The sequence below is a fragment of the Cebus imitator genome, unplaced genomic scaffold (assembly GCF_001604975.1).
Source record: "Cebus imitator isolate Cc_AM_T3 unplaced genomic scaffold, Cebus_imitator-1.0 Scaffold30, whole genome shotgun sequence".
NCBI lineage: Eukaryota > Metazoa > Chordata > Mammalia > Primates > Cebidae > Cebus > Cebus imitator.
Window position 1 is genome coordinate 4,106,288 of NW_016107345.1, and position 20,106 is coordinate 4,126,393.

General features: G+C 38.4%; 1 protein-coding gene across 1 annotated transcript in view; it reads right to left on the bottom strand.

The window, feature by feature from the left end:
* Positions 1–20,106, bottom strand: part of PCOLCE2 (procollagen C-endopeptidase enhancer 2) — a 65,241-nt gene that overhangs the window by 18,110 nt on the left and 27,025 nt on the right. Inside the window, exons 3-5 of the mRNA XM_017523769.2 lie at positions 11,354–11,609; positions 6,000–6,124; positions 2,213–2,349 (exon numbers count right to left, since the gene is read on the bottom strand). Coding sequence (XP_017379258.1) covers positions 2,213–2,349; positions 6,000–6,124; positions 11,354–11,609 — 518 coding nt within the window. The remainder of the gene's footprint in view (positions 1–2,212; positions 2,350–5,999; positions 6,125–11,353; positions 11,610–20,106) is intronic.

Sequence of the window (20,106 nt, forward strand, 5' to 3'; positions counted from 1 at the left end):
TATTACACCTGCCTGATAAATTGCATCTTTATTGTTTATATAGCAACTATTTCTGGTAATGCTTTCTGCCTAAAATTGATTTTTTCCTGATATCAATGAAGCTATGCCAGTTTTCCTTCAATTAGTGTTTGCTCCTAATTGTTTTATATTTATTTGAATATGAAAAGAATGAGAGACATGGAAGAAGAGCTGGAACAGGACAGAGAGTCAACAGAGTTTATAACTTTTGTTTTTTTTTTTTTGGGAGAACGTAGGTCTATAGGCTATGGGGAAGGAATAAAAAGGGAGGTAGACACTAAATATGAAGAAAAAGAGGAGAGTTATTCATGTAGAAAAGTTTCAAGGGAAAAAAGGAGGAGGTCCAAAGGAAGACATAGATGAATGTGTTGGCTTTCAAAAGGGTTGGTGACCCCAACAAGGTCCACATCCTAATCCCTGGACCCTGTAAATATGTTACTTTATATGGCAAAGGGGTTTTACAAATGTGATTAAGACTCCTCAGAAGGGGAGAGTGTCCTTTATTATCTAGGTAGGCCCTAAATGTAACCAAAAGTGTCCTTATAAGACTGAGATTTGACTAAGAGGAGGAGACAGAAGAAGCGACGCTTTACCGATGAAGGAAGAGGGCTACAAGACAAGGCATGCAGGCAGACTCTAGAAGCAGAAAAAACCAAGGAAACAGATTCTCTCTCAGAGCTTTCAGAAGGAAACAGCCCTGCCAACACCTTGACTTTAGTCCAGTGACACTGACTTCAGACTTCTGGCTTCCAGAACTGTAAGAGAGTGCATTTGTGCTGTTTTAAGTCACTGCAGGTGTGGCAATTTGTTACAGCAGCAATGGGAAAAGAATCTTCTAGGAACTTAGAAATAGGCCCTTCTCCAACATATTCATTTGTAAAGCCAAATTTGGGTGTGGTGATGCTTAAATTATAACTACTATCTTGTATGCATTAAAACATTCTTAATATTATCAACATAAATATAAATGAATTGAAATAGAAAAATATCCTGCTTTAACTCAAATGTCTATGAAAAATCACAGTAATGCATATAAAATTAAGTGATGCATATAATGTAATTATGTTTAAGCAACAGAGTAGAAAAGGGCATTTAAATTGGCAGAATGGTGACTTTGAAGGCAAGCTGCAGTAAATTCAACTGTTGCTTTTACTAATATTGCATGTGAAGTTGTGAAATATCTTACACCAAAATAGTTATATATTGCACCAGAATATAGCAGAATTAAGTACTTGCTCAGTGTCACACAGTTAATAATGTCACACAGTTAAGTGGTAGAACTCTTGGCTCCATAAATGTTTGTTGAATAAATACATGGTGTCTTCAAGGTCCACTTTGCAAAACTTTGGGTAGCAATGTCCAGGACAGATCTCTGATAAAGTAAAATCATTTGGATTTGTTGTAAACTTCTGGGTTTCCTTGTCTGGATCCCCAGTATTTAGCCCCCTGGTTGTTTTTGTGTTGTTTTATTTTGTTTTCAGAATTTTCCCATTCCACTCTGATGCTTGAATCTCATTTTTACAGGGCAGTGATGTATGCAGGTACCTGGCTCTGCATCTGACCCTGGGTCATCACCAACTCTATTCATTTCAGTTTGGCTGTTGACACTCCTGTTAATGTTGCCTCAAGGTCTGGGTTGGCTATTCTTTGATGATGGTAGATCAGGGGACTCCATTGTTGTGGGACTTGCTGTGGTTTGGATCTATGTCCCCGCCCAAATGTAATGTAATCCCCAATGTTGGTGGGGGGGAGATGACTGGATAACGAGGGCGGTTTCTCATGGTTTAACACCAGGCCCCTTGGTGCTGTCACTGTGATAGTGAGCTCTCTGCACCCTGGTCATTAAAAAGCACCTGGCGCCTCCCCCTGACCTTGCTCCTACTCTGACCATGTGATGTGTGTGTTCCCTCTTTCCCTTCCACCATGATTGTACATTTCCTGACGCCTCCCCAGAGCAGAAGCCTCACGCTTCCTGTACAGCGTGCAGAACCCTGAGCCAATTAAACCTTTTTTTATAAATTACCAAGTCTTAGATATTTCTTTATAGCAGTGAAAGAACTGATTAATAGAGGACCCAAAAATTTAACAAAACAACAACACAAAATCTTCCAGAAAATAAATGTAATTGGGAAACTGAACAAGAAACAAGTTTAGAGCCATAAAACTATTAATGACATAAATAAGTGCTACTTACGCAGGTGGACTATCGCCACAATACTTTCCAATTCTTTTAGCGTCGTTGATTTCCCCACCATTAAACACAGCCACGTAATCATATCGGCAGTAGTTATCTCGCTCCACATCGAACTTCTCAAATTTTAATTCTATAAGCTTTAGAGAAAGCACAATAGAAGTGTCAAATATTAATAGCATTGTTGAATAACCTCAGATAAAATTCTTCCTCTCCCCAGATTTGGAGGATACTATAATTTTCCTTTGTAAAACAAAGTATTCATTATGTTTAAATGCTTTTTGTTGCATATTTCTTAGTTTAAAAAACTGTGGTATTCTTTTGCTTTCAATTTTAATATTTTCAAAAGATCATCTCAAACTCAGATCAACTCCAGTTAGGATATTAAACAAGAACTCTGTTCACTTACAGCCACAAAAGTTTGGAAACACTATGTAACGCTGGCAATCTACTTTAAGACTGTAATTGGTTTTGGAGCTCTGTCATACAGCATGGTAACTATAGTTAATAATAATGTATAGTGTACTTCAAAACTGCTGAAACTAAATCTTTTTTTTTTTTTTTTTTNTTTTTTGAGATGGAGTTTCGATCTTGTTGCCCAAGCTGGAGTGTAGTGGTGCAATTTCAGCTCACTGCAACCTCTGCCTCCCAGGTTCAAGCAATTCCCCTGTCTTAGCCTCCCAAGTAGCTGGGATTGCTAATTTTTGTATTTTTAGTAGAGACAGGGTTTCACCATGTTGGCCAGGCTGGTCTTGAACTCCTGACCTCAAGTAATCTTCCCACCTCAGCCACCCAAAGTGCTGGGATTACAGGCACTAGCCACCGTGCCAGCCGAGAGTTAATCTTAAATGTTATCACCACCCTCCACACAAAAACAAAAGAATAACTATGTGAGGTGATGGATATATGTTAATTACTTTGACTGTAGTAATCAGTTCACAGTGTATACATATATCAAAATATAATGTTGCACACTGTGAATACATATAATTTTCATTTGTCAACTATACCTCCATAAAGCTGCAGAAAAAGAGAAAAACAAGATTGTAATTGGATAATTGGATGTGTGTTGCAGTGGGTAAAGGGGGTATCTACCATAAGAGAAACTAACAGAAATAAAAAGTATTATCTAAGATGCTCCTTATATTACGGTATGTCAGGGAGTAGTGTGTGTGCATATATGTGTAGGAGGGAGATGAGTGGATAGAGTTGCTTCCCTTATGAGGGAAGGAGACTGACATTTCTATCACATGTAAAGGAGTCAAATTTTTGGGACCAGTTATTCAGGGAAGTAGAATTGACGGCAGTGTCTTCTTGAAGTATGTTTGAAATGTGTGATGCCATGCACAGCCTAATCAGGGTGTGGTTATTTTTGAAGAGGTTGCACAGAAGCATTGACATACAAAGTCAGTGTTAGGTTTTAAGTATTTCTCAATTTTATGCACTAGTACCAATAATAGTGTCCTAAATTATTCAAGTGAATAGGACATTTTGATTAAATAGGCAATCAATCATTCCCCATACAAGCAGATTTTTTAAAGAACATTTCCAACATGTGAATGAAAGGAAATCTCATTGGATTTATTATTACCTATGACAGCTGGTACCCAATCTTGCTGGGCAGCAAGTGGGTAAGAACCCTTCTTGCTACTTCAGGAAAGATAAAGGGCATTAATTCCTATTAGCTAAAGAAGACTCTCACACAGTAATCCAGAGGAAGATGATAATAGCAACAGCATCACAGATGAACACAAAGGTAATTTTGACTTTGAACATAGTTGCCATACATCTTCATACTGAACTACCTTTTAAAAAGTCAGTGCCAGTGATAGGTGAATAATGCTTATTCATACTTAACATGGCTTTAAATTGTATTAAAATATTTCCTGTTTGGGTCCAGTGACTTCTCACCACTTATTAATAAAATGCTTTCCATGTTATTAAAAAAATTGGCAAACTTTTCCTACTTAAAAATTAGTCACAAAAACTTTTAAAGAGAAGATTAATCATAAGTAAACAAAAAAAGGAAAAAGCTGTGGTAACAAGTAATTTTTTTTTTTTTTTTTTTGAGACAAAGTCTCACTCTGTCATCCAGACTGGAGTGCAGTGGCGCCATCTTGGCTCACTGCAGCCTCTGCCTCCCAGGTTCAAGCACTTCTCAGCCTCAGCCTCCTGAGTAGCTGGGATTACAGGTGCATGCCACCACGCCCAGCTAATTTTTGTATTTTCAGTAGAGACAAGGTTTCACCATGTTGGCCAGTCTGGTCTTGAACTCCTGACCTTGTGATTCACCCATCTCAGCCTCCCAAAGTTCTGGGGTTACAGGCATGAGCCACTGAGCCCAGCCAGTAATTTTTTAATAGAAGAAAATTTTAATCAAATTCCTTCAATAGAATAATTTCTTGCATAGAAACTATTTAGGACTTAATATTATATTTCTTTCCTCTGAGAAGCTGCCAGTGATTTCAAACACTACAATGATTATGAACTCAATTGACTGAAGCCAAAACTCACATTAATGAAATAAAAATCAAACAAAATTTAAATGATCAAAGGGAAGAACAATGGAAAAGAGATGCTTAACTGTAATCTGCAAGTATAATTAAGTTGGAATTATTTGGTCAAATATATTTACAAATGTCGCAGAGAAAATGACCAATACAATTTCAACAACTACATAATGGTTTAAATGTTTCAGAAACATAATTTTTAAAGTTACTTTAAACTATACAACATTCAACAGACTTATAAAATCTTCCATTACGAAACAAATAGCTATATATTTCTTCTCAAAAACTCTCAAAAACCAAGATTTGGTTTTATGATCAGTGTTTATGTCTATATATATGTGTATATGTTCAAATCACTAATGTGCATGGTATGTTAGCTTAATTTTCCATGAAAAAAATTAATATATGACAAATGGTATCCATGCAAGCTATATGAAAAGTCAATTTAGAAAAGATTTTTTAAAAACAGTATCATAATGTTTACCTCATAGAGTTTGGATAAAAGTCTACAGTGTTTGTAATAGTAATAATTTTTATAAAGTTATCTTTAAAGGTCCAAAAAGTAGATTTCATCTGTTTCTATGCTAAATTCTTTACTGCAATTAATATGTGAAAGTGGTTCCCAGAAAGGGTAAGAAGTTGTATATGTAACCACAAATCAATAAATACTGGAAAAGTCAACCTCCTCTGTTGATTATTTTAGAAAAATGAATAAAGCTTTTTGTGGAGAACATGCATAAATTTTATTTTAAACGACAACCAAAAACACCCTAAAGCAGACCAGCATGTTCTCTGAAGAGATGATGTGGCTTGCTTTTGCCGGCTTTGTTGAGGCCAAGCATCCACATTTTTTGATTTAGTGACTAGGATAACTGTTATCAGGACATGATGGGTTTGTGATGTGAGCAAATGGTAACCTGAAATGCCCACGGACCTGGTGATTTTTATCCTCCCACAGTTAGTCGCTGCTGCTTATAATATCCACTGCAGGGTTAAGCAGTCCTATGTGGAATTTGCTTACCATTTGCATTTTTAAAGGTGTTTTGAAAAGTGTCATTATATAGCAGGAAATTAAATCCATGACTTTGCAAGTCAAAAATGCAAAGGCCTTAATCTGGGATCTTCACATGAATAAATACCTGCGTCCAGGAGCCTTCTTCTTCTTGTATCCCTTAGCTCTCAACAGACCCCACAACCGGAGGTTCTTGAGACTTGGGCCACTCACACTGTCTGGGCAATTCACACATGCATACTTTCTTCACACTTCCAGGGAATCTCACCTGATTCTTTGGTGCCACAATGTGCCACACACAAGTGACGCCTGCAGGGTAATCCCGGTCTGGCCAGTTGGGGGTTTTAAAAGAGCCGGAAGGTCTTTCAAGGCGTCCACCACAATACTGATCCCCTTTAAGTATTAAACAAGGAAAAACGCCCACAGGTTTATGTAAGTTACAGCAATACAACCATGTAGAGATTAGGAATGTGGATTCTTTGGTGACAGTTCAGTAAATAAAGGCAACAGCAGAAGTGCTTACATTTTCTCTTTAAAATGTGCTTACATACATACACCCCCCACATACACAATGAATGATCTCTGTTACCTGACATATCAACACAAGAGAGGAGAGAAGTGGACTCAGAGCCTCTTTTGTTTTTTTTCCTTTTCTTAGACAAGGAAGACAAAACATTTGGATATGTACTCATTCAGAAAGCTTGTAGGCTCAAAAAATCAGATTTTAAGACTCCTCAAGGCATTGGTATTTAGTAAATGCTCAGGGACAAAATTTGTCTTAGTTGATATAGACAATTCTCATTACTAGAAAATTTTACATGTTATATATATCTTTAAGAAGTTTTAAGAATATTTTTTGTTTGTAAAAATAATGCATTGATAAATTTTCAGCAATACAGAAAGACATAAGAAAGTAAAAATCTACCCCCAAATCTCTAGTTTTAGCCACAGAAAAATAACCACAATTAATATGTGACAAATATAATTTCAGGCATTTGTACTCATAGGTTGCATATGTACCTGTAGGTAGGCAGAAATAATGTAAGAGTTATTTTAATATGAAGTTCTAAATTTAATTTTACTTGAATGTAAATAACAAATAACTGAACTGAAACTAAAAGAATTATACTTTAATGGAATATTTCTTTGACACAGAATATAATCATTCTTAAGTCAAACGTCTAAATTTAAGAAAATGTATTATAAAAATGGAGGTCAGAATAATTTCTAAAATCTCCATTTAATGAAATATTTCCAGTATATACAAAGTAAGTAGAGTAATATAATGACCTCTCACATATCCATCACCCAATTACAATAATAGTCATCATTCTACTATTCTATCTGTACTGCTACCCAATACCCACCACCTGCTCCATTGTTTTTATTATTATTATTTTACAGGTTTGGGGGAGATAAGTTCACATACTCTGAAATGCACAAATCTTAGCTTTACAAATCCAAAAAATGGATATACCTGTGTAAACCACACTCCTATGATGATATGGAATCCATCTCCCACTAAATTTGTACATCCCTTCCCATCCTGCCAGTTCTCTACACTACTTTTCTGAAAAGTTTCGCCTTAGACGAGTTTAATTCCAGAGCTCCATATAAATTTTTTTACCCATTCTCCTGCTGATGAGTTGTTTCTACTCTGGGCTATTGTGAATGAAGCTGTTATAAACAGTTTTGTATACTTTTTTTGCACATGTACCTTCATTTCTCTTATTATACCCAGGACTACAACTGCTGGGCCAAGGGTAGATGTAAAAACTTCATAGAAAACTACTAGAACTTTTCTCCAAGTGGTTGTATCATTTTACACCTGAGTATGAACACTTGGTTGCTTTACATCCTTGCTACCATTTGGTGTTGTCAGTGTTTTTAGCCAACATGGTGGGTAAGTAATAGCATCTCATTGCAGTTTTAATTTGCATTTCTCTGATGACTAATAAGAGATACTGGGCAGTTTTTCATGGGCTTATTGGTCAATCATATCTTCCTTTGTGAAGTGTCCAAGTGTTTTGCCAATGTTTATACTTACTGGAATCTTTTTTTATTGTTTTTTGTTGTTGTTGTTGAGTTGTATGAGTTCTTTGTATATTCTGAATACAAGTTCTTCACCAGGTATTTTTGTGAATATTTTCTCCCATTCTGTTGCCCATTCATATTTGCAACCATGTCTTTTTATAAACATTAGTTTTAATTTTAATGAAGTTTTGCATGTTACATATTTTTCCTTTTATTTTTAACCAACTTGATCTTTGTAGTTCAAGTGCTTTCTTGCAGACAACATATAGTTGGGTCCTGCTTTTCAATCCATTCTAACAATAACTGTCCTCTAATCAGAGTATTTAATAATTTATATTTAATATATTTATTGATCTTGGATTTAATGTGCCATTTACTACTTTTTTCTATTTCTCTCACCTTTCTTTTATTCCATCTATTTTTCCTTCCAGCCTTCTCTGGGTTAGCTGGATAATTTTAGTATTCTATTTTAATCTTTTGGCTTTTAGCAATAACTCTTGCATTTTTAATGAGTTCTCTAGGGATTATAATATGAATGTTTAACTTATCACAATCTACTTAGCATTAATATTGTACTTCTTCACGTGTTGTATGTGTACAACAGTGTAATTACATTTATGTGTCCATCCTTTGGTTGTCAGACATATTTTATCACACAATATATATTCCACAACATAGTGCTAAGGTTTTTTTGTTTTGAACAAATACATGTAAAGAAATTAAGAGAAGAAAAGAAAATAACATATACCCTTTTATGTTTACAATTTCCAATGACCTTCATTCCTTCTGTTACTTTCATTTTACCTGACAAGGTCATTTCCCTCAACCTGAGGAATTTTCTTCAATATTTCCAGTGGTGCAAGTATAAAAAATATCTTTCAGAGATTTATAGTGTTTATCTGAAAATATCTTTATTTTACTTACATTCTTGAAGACTGGCTATAGAATAGTAGTTGACAGTTTCATTAAAGTGCTTTTAAAATACTATGACAGGCTGGGAGTAGTGGCTAACTCCTGAAATTCCAGCACTTTGAGAGGCCAAGGAGGGCGGATCACCTGAGGTCAGGAGTTTGAGACAGCCTGGCCAACATGGTGAAACTTCATCTCTACTAAAAAAACAAAAATTAGTCAGGTGTGGCAGCACGCGCCCATAATCCCAGCTGCTGGGGAGGCTGAGGCACGAGAATCTCTTGAACCTAGGAGGCGGAGGTTGCAGTGAGCTGAGATCACACCACTGCACTCTAGTCTGGGTAGACAAGAGCAAAACTCCATCTCAAAAACAAAACAAAACAAAACAAAAAATACTATGATACTGTCTTTTGGCCTCCAATGTTTCTGATGCAAAGAAAGCCATCATTCTTATCATTGTTCTTCTGTATGTAATTTAGTTTCATCTGATTGATTTCAAGATTTTCTGTCTTTAAATTTCTGTAATTATAACATGCATAGGTGGTGCTTCATTTTTATTTGTCCTGTGGAGTTTGTGGACCCTCTTGACTGTTTTTAAAAATTTTTATTTATTTATTTATTTTGAGATGAAGTCTTGCTCTGTCACCCAGGCTGAAGTGCAGTGGCGCATTCTCGGCTCACTGCAACCTCTGCCTTCTAGGTTTAAGCAATTTTCCTGCCTCAGCCTCCTGAGAAGCTGGGATTACAGGAGTATGCCACCATGCCTGGCTACTTTTTTTGGTATTTTTAGCAGAGACAGGGTTTCACCATGTTGACCAGGCTGGTCTTGAACTACTGACCTCAGGTGATCTGCCCACCTTGCCTTCCCAAAGTGCTGGGATTACAGGCGTGAGCCACTGTGCCTGGCCCCTCTTGACTCCTTAAGCTGATGTTTTTCACTGCGTTTAAGCAGAGTCATTATATCTTTAAATATTTTTTTCACTTTATTACCACTTTTTTCTTCTGGGACAAAAATCACAGATGTTAGACCAATTGATATTATCTCACTAGTTTCTCAGGCTCTCTTTCTTCAATCTTTTTCCTTTTTCTTCAGATTGAGTGATTTCTATGTAAGTTCACTGACGTTTTTCTGCCATTTCCAATCTACTTGCACATCTGGTAAATATTACAATTTCAGATCCTGTTTTTTTTAGCTCTAGAATTATTACTTTATTTTTTAATAGTTCCTGTTTCTCTTCTGAGATACTCAATCTGTTTATTATGCACATATTCCCATTTAAAAATCCTGAAACGAACTTGTAATAACAGCTTTAAAGTACTTGTTTGCTCATTGCAACATCTGAGTTACCTTGGGATCAGTCTTATTGACTGCTTTTGTCCTTGAATAGGGACATACTTTTCCTGTTTCGTTAAATGACTTCAGACTGGACATTAGGTATGATACATTGTACTCTAGATTCTGTTATGTTCTGATAAAAACGATTTTGTTCTAGTAGGCATTTAACTTGGCTGGACTCAAACTCAAAGTCTGTTTCCCTGGCAGCAGGCAGCAGCTGTTAATCTCTTTTCAGTTCTTTCATCTTTCAGCTGATGCTTTTGTGCCAGGCCAACTGGGCTCTCCTCCACACATGCAGAGTTTAACTGTCAGACAAAGATTTCAGTAGATTTTATATGAATATTTTGTGCCTCAATTCTGTAGCTCCCTGCCTGCATTTCCTCCCAAACATTCTGGCTGCTCTGTCAGCCCCAGATTCTGTCCTCTGACCTTTCAGGCCAAAAATGTTGCACCACAGCCCATTCCAACTGATTATGGAGTGCTCTTAGGTAAAAGGCTGAAAACATACAAATATTCCCCACTGCAGTTATCTCTCAAAAGTAGAGATTTCTACCCTTGGAAGCTCACATGTACTGACATGAAAATATCCCAAGACCTAGTGTTAAGTAAAAAGAAAAGTCTGTAAAATAATATGAATGTATGACTCCAAATAAATATAAATAAATATATATATGTGCATGTGGGTGTATATACATATATTTCTGCCACCCAGGCTGCAGCACAGTAGCATGATCACAGCTCACTGCAGCTTTGACCTCCCTGGACTCAGGTGATTCTCCTGCCTCAGCCTCCTGAGTAGCTGGGTCTACAGGCGCGTGCCACCACACCAAGCTAATTTTTGCAGTTTTTGTAGAGATGCAGTTTCACCATGTTGTTCAGGTTGGTCTTGAACTCCTGAGTTCAAACGATCCACCTGCGTTGGCCACCCCCGTGTTGGGATTACAGGTGTGACCCACTGAGCCTGGCCTCCACTTTTATTTTTTAAAAGCTATTGTATAAGCACTCAAATATAAGTAAGCACACATAGAAAAGTATGGGAACCACAGGCCATGGCTATTTCTGGAAGGGGACTACAGAGCAGTGAAGGGGTGTGTTTGTATATTTGCATGTGTACTTACATATGCAAGCTCCACATTTTTACACTATGAATTACTATATTTGAATTTTTACAAGAATGCATGTGGACTTAAAAGGCTGATTTTTTTTTATTGGTCTCTTCATGGTTTGATGGCATTCACTAGCCCTCTGAGAACTACTCTTAAGCTTTAAAGGAGTAAATAAATATCAGGTGGTAAGAACGGTGAGCAATCATTGTTGTTACTGCCATTATGTGGAAACAATACCTCTTTCGTTTGGTTCAGCTGCGGAGAACATGGCCATGAAGCCATTGCCAGCCGTGTTGGCGTCAGAAATCATCTGCACCATCATCTTGTTGCCACTGGACACAAGGGCTCCAGGCCGGAAAGTGCCACAGAAGCGGCCAATGCGCTGGCCATTGGCATGGCCATTGTACACATCCACAAAGTCATAGCGGCACAGGTTGTCACTCTCGAGGTCTATGAATCGGAAATTAAGAACAACTACTTTTCCTTCGGGAACCTGCCAAGGAAAAGGCCAATTAGAAAACTGTCATGAAAACAATATCTGAGGCTCTGACATCTTGTCACTTACCTACGTGTTGTGTAGATTCAAGTATGATATCCAAGAAGATGCTTTTCCTCTCTCACATCTGAACTAAACCAAGGGAAGTTTTCTAGCATATTGCATCCCTACAAAAATTTAAGTACTTATTTTCTTTTGACAAATTCTACAATTCTCTAGGGTTCACAATCTTATTCCTTAAGAATTTATCTCAACAAAGCTCCAAAATATTAGATCAGTCTCATTATTGGATGAGTCATTACTTAGAAAGTATACCAGTACTGATTGGATCTTAGCATATATTTGCATATTCTAAAACACCATGGCACCTAGAGATATTGCTTAGCAAAGAAACATTTAAAAATATCATTTCTTACAAACAATACAGTAGAACACACTCAATGTCTGTGTATAAAATGTTTCTATGAAGCTCAAAAGGAAGGATTTATTTGCCAACTGTGTAGTTAATTTACAGATAATTCACTTTGGGTCCTGAAACATCCAGATGAACTACCTATACTGATTAAATGAACTGAGTAAATCATCTCTTCTGAATGACACTGAGTTTTTTATTTGATTTCCAGGTGAAGACTTTATATGTCAGGAAGCCTTGAAACACAATGCACTAATGAAGAAAAAGATAAGCTTTCATTTTCTCATAATATTTTATTCATCATAATTTCTCCATAAAATTCTTAATGATGGTTCCTTCCTTATTCCCTGAGTAGGCAGAAAAAATGGCTATAAAAGCATTTGGTAGGATTCTTGGGATACAAAAGCCCCATTTTGTTCCCAGTTCACACTACCTTTTAATTTCTTCATTCAAGTTGTTAAATCATAAAGTCTTGATCATATTTGTTTTACCCCTTTAATTAGATGAGGTCTCCACTGAATAGTGCAAGAATTCCATTTTGTAAAAACTCACCTATAGCAAAACTCAGTGATTAAAAACACCAAACACACACAATCAAAAGTGGTAGGCTTATATTTATTTATTTTTTTGAGACGGAGTTTCGCTCTTGTTACCCAGGCTGGAGTACAATGGCACGATCTCGGCTCACCACAACCTCCGCCTCCTGGGTTCAGGCAATTCTCCTGCCTCAACCTCCTGAGTAGCTGGAATTACAGGCACGCGCCACCATGCCCAGCTAATTTTTTGTATTTTTAGTAGAGACGGGGTTTCACCATGTTGACCAGGATGGTCTTGATCTCTTGACCTCGTGATCCACCCGCCTCGGCCTCCCAAAGTGCTGGGATTACAGGTGTGCGCCACTGCGCCCGGCGCTTATATTAATCTTAATTAGCTATTTCAGACTCCAGGGTCAACCACCCATGCTTTGACATTAATATGGCTTCTGCATGTTGGTAAGTACAATGCCACACATTTTATTTTCCTATGGTAAGATGAAGTGTTTTCACTGCATTTGCTTTTTGTGTCAAACACATCTACACACCTCATGGTAGAAAATGTAATGGCATAGTCCCAAAAAGGGACATGTTTTGGCTTTGCCAGGGTTGCATTCTAATTACTAGAAGCTTCTCTCAGTGGTGTGAATATCAGAGTTCCAAAGAACTTAGAACAGCCTAAGAAGCTAACATCAGAAAGAACAATTTAATTTTTAAACATTATCACCAAGACGTCTGTTGTAGGACTTCCCTCTCTTTTGCTTTGTTTTTTGTTTTGCACACAACCTCTATTTGTCCAATGATCAGAAAGTTATCAAAATATGATGCCACACCTGTAATCTTAAATATAAACAAGCTCTCTATGAATCACTAAAAATTTCCTATCCATGAAAAGAATTACAAACTAAATTAATTTGGTTTTTTCTTGCACAAATAGTGATTACTTGTGGAAATGTAGAGAGGGTAATGCAAAGCTATAAAACATGGTGAAGTCACTCTCAGAGTGAATGTGGATAGAAAAAGGAAGAGGTCTAAGTATAGAGGTCTGGGACATTCCAGTGTCATCAAGTCTGTGAAGAGGTCAAACCATAATAGAGATTGAGTCAGCAAGTAGGAGGCAACCAAAGTGTGTGAAATCTGGAAGCCAGGCGAAGATAGTAAGTCAAGGATGAATGAATGGGCAACGGAGTTAAACGCTGCTGCTGAGCTGAGAAAGACCAGTGGAATTAGCAACACAGAAGTTTAGCAACCAGAAGTCACTGCTAATGCTGACAAAGCTGTTTTGGTGGCACCATGGAGAGAAAACTGGATAAGAGAAGGATCATGAGAAAATGGGGTGAGAAGAATTGGTGACCATAAATATAGACAAGCATTTCAAGGAGTGTTTCTGTAAAGATGACCATAGTAATATGGGGGTAGCTGGAAAAGGATGTGAGGTCCAGGCAGGGTTTTTGCAATGGGTGCTTCCTAAGGCATGTTTGCATGCTGATGGGAAGGATTCTATAGAGAGGGCAAAACTGATGACGCAAGAGAGAAGGAGAATTGCTGAAGAGATGTCCTTGAGCAGGCAAATGGGGATCTGATCTACAGAAGGCACAGCTGGTGGAACTGGCCTTAGTAGGAGTATGGACAGTTTTGCCCAGTGAGAGGAGAAAAGGCAGATGTAGGTAGGTCAGTAAATGAGGTGGTGAAAGCATACAGAATTTTTTTTCTGGGTTGCTTTTCTTTTCTTAGTAAAATAGAAAACAAGGTCGTCAGCAGCAAATGCGGAAGGGAGAGGAGCTATTTGGAATCTGGTAACAGAAAAGAAAGTGAGGAAATGGATTAAGGAAACGCAGCAGGAGTACGAGGAGTGCAGAGGGCCCAGCTGAAGTAAATAAATTAAAATTAAGACCTCTCTGCATGGTGGTGGCATTTGTTTTTACTTGTTCGTGGTCTTCCCCAGCCACATTCAGCTCCTTGGGCGGAGGTACAAGGCAGGTGGAGAGTTGGATGTAAGCAGTAGGGGAGAGTGGTGAGGTTTGCCAAGTAAGGATATGGAGGGAGAGAGGGGCAAGGGAGTTGAAGACATAGGCAAAGGACTGGTCATAATGATGCACCACGGAATCCAAACTGAGTTAGGATGGAAATCAGGACTCAGTGGGGTGAGGACAGTAACAATCAAGACAGTGGTGGAGTAAGGACAAAGTAACAGTGGAGGTGGGAGGCTGAGGAACTATGGAGGCTAAGTTCTTTGACGGAGAGGCGATGAAAGACCTGAGAAGATCACCCATATAGATATTGAAATTACAGTGGATTAGGACAAGGAAAAGTGTTGAAGACAGTGAATCAGAAACTAAAATTTGCAAGAAACAAGGAAGGCTGTCCTGGAGGCTTTAGATGATTTCAACAAGGAGAGGAATAGGGAGGTATAATGATGTTTCATTGGCAGGTTCTTGGTTCTCTTGACATTACTTAGACAATTCTGTTGACTCTTTCAACACCTGTAGTCAGGTGTTGAAATTAACTACAGGTCTTGGATACTTATTCCCAATAAAATAAATCATTTGTTCCCAAAAGTTTTGTACCTGTTCCTATGGCAATGAAAATTTGAGAATGAGACAAAAATATGATCAGCAATAGAAACTGGGTTACATTATTGCAATTTTGAACACATGCTGACTGAACAACGCTGGCAAAGCTTCTTTTGAAAGAAGGATGCAGAGGTGATCTGTACCAGTGTGAGTCTCCTATAACCAAAGACAAATGTCATCTTGCATTGAAGGCCAGAGAGAAATTCTATTGCAAATGAGATGCATACTGCTGTGAGCCTTTTCAGTATAACACAGCATCTGTTCTTCAATTTTTTATACGAGTGATCAAGATCATCTGATGCCCTCTGATGCAATCTTTGATAAGAGCTCCTGTCATTCTAAAGGACTTTAGAAAGGAAATTCTCTGAAGACGGCCTTTTCACCTGGAGAATTTACAGTCCATGTCCTTGAATTATTTTAAGAATATCTAAAAAATTACAGAATACACAGAATAATATGACACCTGGATACCAATTACAGAATTGACTTTGGTTAACATTTTGTTAATATATTTTTAAAGTCTCCTTTAGTGAAATAAATAAAACATTTCAGATAAAAATGATATTTCCTTTGTCTTCATCTCAGGACCCACTTCCTTCTCCTTCCTCAGAAGCAATGACTGTTACAAATTTAGTGGGTTTCCTTCCATGCTGATCAAAATATGTGTGTGTGTGTATTTATAAATATTTATGTGTATATATAATATATAGTTTAATGTATTATATATTTTTAATATATATTATTTATAATATGTATCCATACAAAATGCACAGTGGTGTTTTTGTGTTGTTTTAAAAAATTAACAAAAATGATGCCAGGCTCACACTTGTAATCTTAATACTTGGGGAGGCCGAGGCAGGAGGATTGCTTGAGTTCTGGAGTTCAAGACCAGCCTGGGCAACACAGGGAGACTGTGTCACTACAAAAAATTTAAGAAATTAGTCAGATGTGGTAGTACATGCTTGTAGTCCCAGCTACTTAGGAGGCTGAAGTGCAAGGATTGCTTGAGCATGGGACATCAAGGCTGCAGTGAGCCATGATCACACCACTGCACTCTAGCCTGGAGGACAGAGAGAGACCCTGTTTAAATATATATAGAGAGAGCGAAATGGGATCATGCTGTACATATCACTTCACAGCCTGGGCATCCTTGAATTTTCTGGCTGAGGAAGAAGAAAATTAAAAAATAAAAATAAAAATACATAGGGCCTTCACAAGCTCTTTCTTCCACCTGGAACATGTTCCTGCTTCTGCCCTTCTCTCACTCATACTTAGGGTCTCGATTTCAAGGTCACTTCCTTCTGGAGGCATGCCTAGATACGCCCCAAACCCCAAGGTGGGTTCTGCCCAATTAGCAGTACACCCCTCAGGTCTGTGTGCATGGGATGGCTCAGCCCACTCACTCACTATATGTTACAAAGCTCAACCTCAAGGAGGCAAGGATCCCTCCTGCCTTGTTCACTGTTGCATCCCCAGGCTCTGGCATGGCCCCAAGTTAAGGCTTAACATAAAAAATATTTGTTCAATGAATAATCCATTAGGTACTCAACGGATCACCAGCTTCTTTGCACAAATCACAGACGATATACCTACCCGCGGCTCCACCTCTTTCATTCTAATATTTCCTACCTTGCCTGGCAGCAGAGCTCCAAAAGGCCACTCTCTTTTCTAAGCCCTTCTTTGCAAAAAGAAGATGCATATCGTTTTGGAAACTTTACATTTCAAATTTCCTGTAAAAGCTAACACTTAATGCAGAAACTCAGTTAAGGTGCTTTTTTGGTGGCAATTAGATGCAGCTACTGTTTTGTAAGATTATATTGATCTGGGGATTCATTATCTGCCTGCAGAAAAACAATTTGATGTTTGTGTTTTTTCCTATTAACAGCAGCGTGTGTGGGCCAAAGCCCAGAGCTTCAACAGTGACCTCAGCTCACCCCACAGCTCCTGGGATGTCTTCACTGTCACAGGCAAATATGCCAAGGCTCTTGATGCTGGAGATCCTGTCAGAGGACAGAGGAACTGCATTTTAAGCTGATGGTTTGCATTTTTAGGATACGATGAGCAAAATGCAAATAGGAGGCCAGCTCCTTCTGTGTGGAGGAGTGTACTTGTGCAGAAATGGGAATGCTCCTTTGTGTCTACAGCACAATTAAGGTGAAAGATGGAGATAGAGAAAAGTTTCCTATCTTCACTTCATATATTTTGGTCTCAGATCTGTGAATAGTTTTAGGATTTTCTTTGCTATTTGATTATTTGTTTTGCAAATCAACAAGAATTCATCAAATACCAGCTGCTGGCACAGCAACATATACACACATACTAGTCTGTGTATATCAAACTAGGATAAAACATAAACTCCAAGGGTTCACGTGACCCAGAACCTGGCAGTGCTGCCCTGGGGTAAGTGAGGGGGTCCCACTAAGACATGTCAGAGATAGCACCAACAGTTTGTTCATATACCCATCCCAAGTAGTCTGCTTTGTTATATTCTCTCAATCCATGTATACAGGATTATGTGTGTATGTGTTGGGGGCAGGAGAGAGGAAAAAAAAAAAAAAGAGAGAGGGGGGTCTTGCTCTGTTACCCCGGCTCACCATGGCATTGACCTTCTGGACTCAAACGATCCTCCCACCTGAGCCTCTTGAGTTGCTGGGACTACAGGCCTACACTACCATGTACGGCTAGTTAAAAAAATTTTTTTTGTAGAGACAGGGTCTCACTATGTTACCCAGGCTGGTCTCAAATCCCTGGGCTCAAGTGAGCCTCCTACCTTGGCCTCCCAAAGTGCTAGAATTACAGGTGTGAGCCATTGCACCCAGCCCAGAATTATAATTGTTTAAAAAGTAAGGATACTAATTTTTCTTAGTTGTGTTTCGTAATAGAAGTCTGCGGATAAGTCAAAAAAATTAAATCTAGACAATTTCTTTATAATTTCTTTGAAAAATGACACAAAGTACTTAAGTCATTTTAGGGCATTCTTTCAATTCTCCAGAAGTTGTCAACATAAATCAATCCAGAACAGGATAGACATGATTGGTGGAGATCCCAGGAAAAAGTGTCCCTAGGCTAAACCACTAGTACATATTGTCCGACAGATATTCTTAAAGGTAACAGACATAAAAGCTGGGGAGACTTTTGCCATTACAGCTAGGGGCCTTTTTCTCATACAACACCCATGTTTTCTTTTTTCTTTTCTTTTTTTTTTTTTTTGAGACAGAGTCTGGCTCTATCACCCAGGCTGGAGTGCAATGGCATGATCTCAGCTCATTGCAACCTCCGCCTCCCGGGATCAAGTGATTCTCCTGTCAAAAATTCTGGTTAAATCCATATTCAGGATTTTCATGACTACAGCCACAGGACTATTAAATTTTTCACTGATGGACTAAATTTTTTTTTTCATTTTTCCTGAGCTAATAATTGCCGTTGTGTTTTGTTTGTTTTTGAGATGGAGTTTTGCTCTTATTGCCCAGGCTGGAGTGCAATGGCTGCAACCTCTGCCTCCCAGGTTCAAGCTTTTTTCCTGCCTCAGCCTCCCAAGTAGCTGGGATTACAGGCATCCGCCATCATGCCTGGCTAATTTTGTATTTTTAGTTGAGACAAGGTTTCACCATGTTGGTCAGGCTGGTCTTAAACTCCTGACCCCAAGTGATCTCCCCACCTTGGCCTCCCAAAGTGTTGGGATTATAGGTGTGAGCCATTGCACCCAGCTCATGCCTTGTTCTTTAAGATAGAACTTACTGTTCTATTGCCTATCACTAAAACCCCTCTCAATAATGGCCAGGCACCAGTATTCTATCAGTTCCATTTTCTTCTTGAAAACACCCATTCTGGAGCTCTCCTTTCTCCTGCCCTCCTTCTATCCTGTCTGGACTGGCCACTCTCAAGGCCTGCAACACAGCTGTGGGTTGGGACTTTGCTTCTTCACCAATTCAGGAACCCCCATTCCCAGGGCTTCTATGCCATTTTCTTTGCTTGCTTTATTCCCTCTTGTTGGAGATCATCTCTTTTAGTTTTCTTACAAAGGGTGTACAGAGATTAAAAGTGTAAGACAGTACACCTCTGAAAATGTCTTTACTCTGTACTTAACACTTGTCTGCCAGTTTGGCAAGGTACAAAACTGTAACTTTTTTTTGTTTCTTTTGAGACAGAGTCTCACTCTGTCGCCCAGGCTGCAGTGTAGTGGCACAATATTGGCTTCCTTCAACCTCTGCCCCCCAGGTTCAGGCAATTTTCCTGCCTCAGCCTCCCAAGTAGCTGGGATTACAGGCACCTGCCACCACGCCCAGCAAATTTTTGTATTTTTAGTAGAGACGGAGTTTCACCATGTTGGCCAGGCTGGTCTTGAACTCCTGACCTCGTGATCTGCCTGCCTCAGCCTCCCAAAGTGCTGAGATTACAGGCAAGAGCCCAAAATCTTAGCTTTAAAATAATTTTTTCAGAACTCTAAAGGCCTTGCTCCACTGCCTTCTAGCTTCCAGCAATAGGCTGATGCTGTTCTTTCCCCTTCTCTGTGATTGCCCCCGCTGTAGAGACTTGTAGGATTTTTGTGTGTAAATTTAACAAATATGCACTTTGGCATTTATCTTTCTTCATTCATTTGTGCTGTGTTATTTCTTTGATAATTCCCTCCTCTCCAAATTCTCTGTTCTCTCTTTCTAGAACTCTCATTAGTCAGAGCTGGACTTCCCTGATAGATCCTCTAATTTTCTTATCTTTTCTCTTCAATATTCTACCTCTTATTTTGTTCTACCTGCTGAGTATCTTCAAGTTTATCTCTCAGCCCTAATATTAATTTTTTTCATTTCTATTATCAAGTTTTTAATTTCCAACAGTGTTTTTCTTGTTGTTTCCTTTGTTTCTAGTGTCTTGTTTTGATTTTATGTGCACGGTGTCTTTTCGCATCTCCCTGAGGATGATAATGATAATTATTTTGACATTTTCTTCTGCTCTGCATTGTCTCTGTTTCCTTGGAGTTT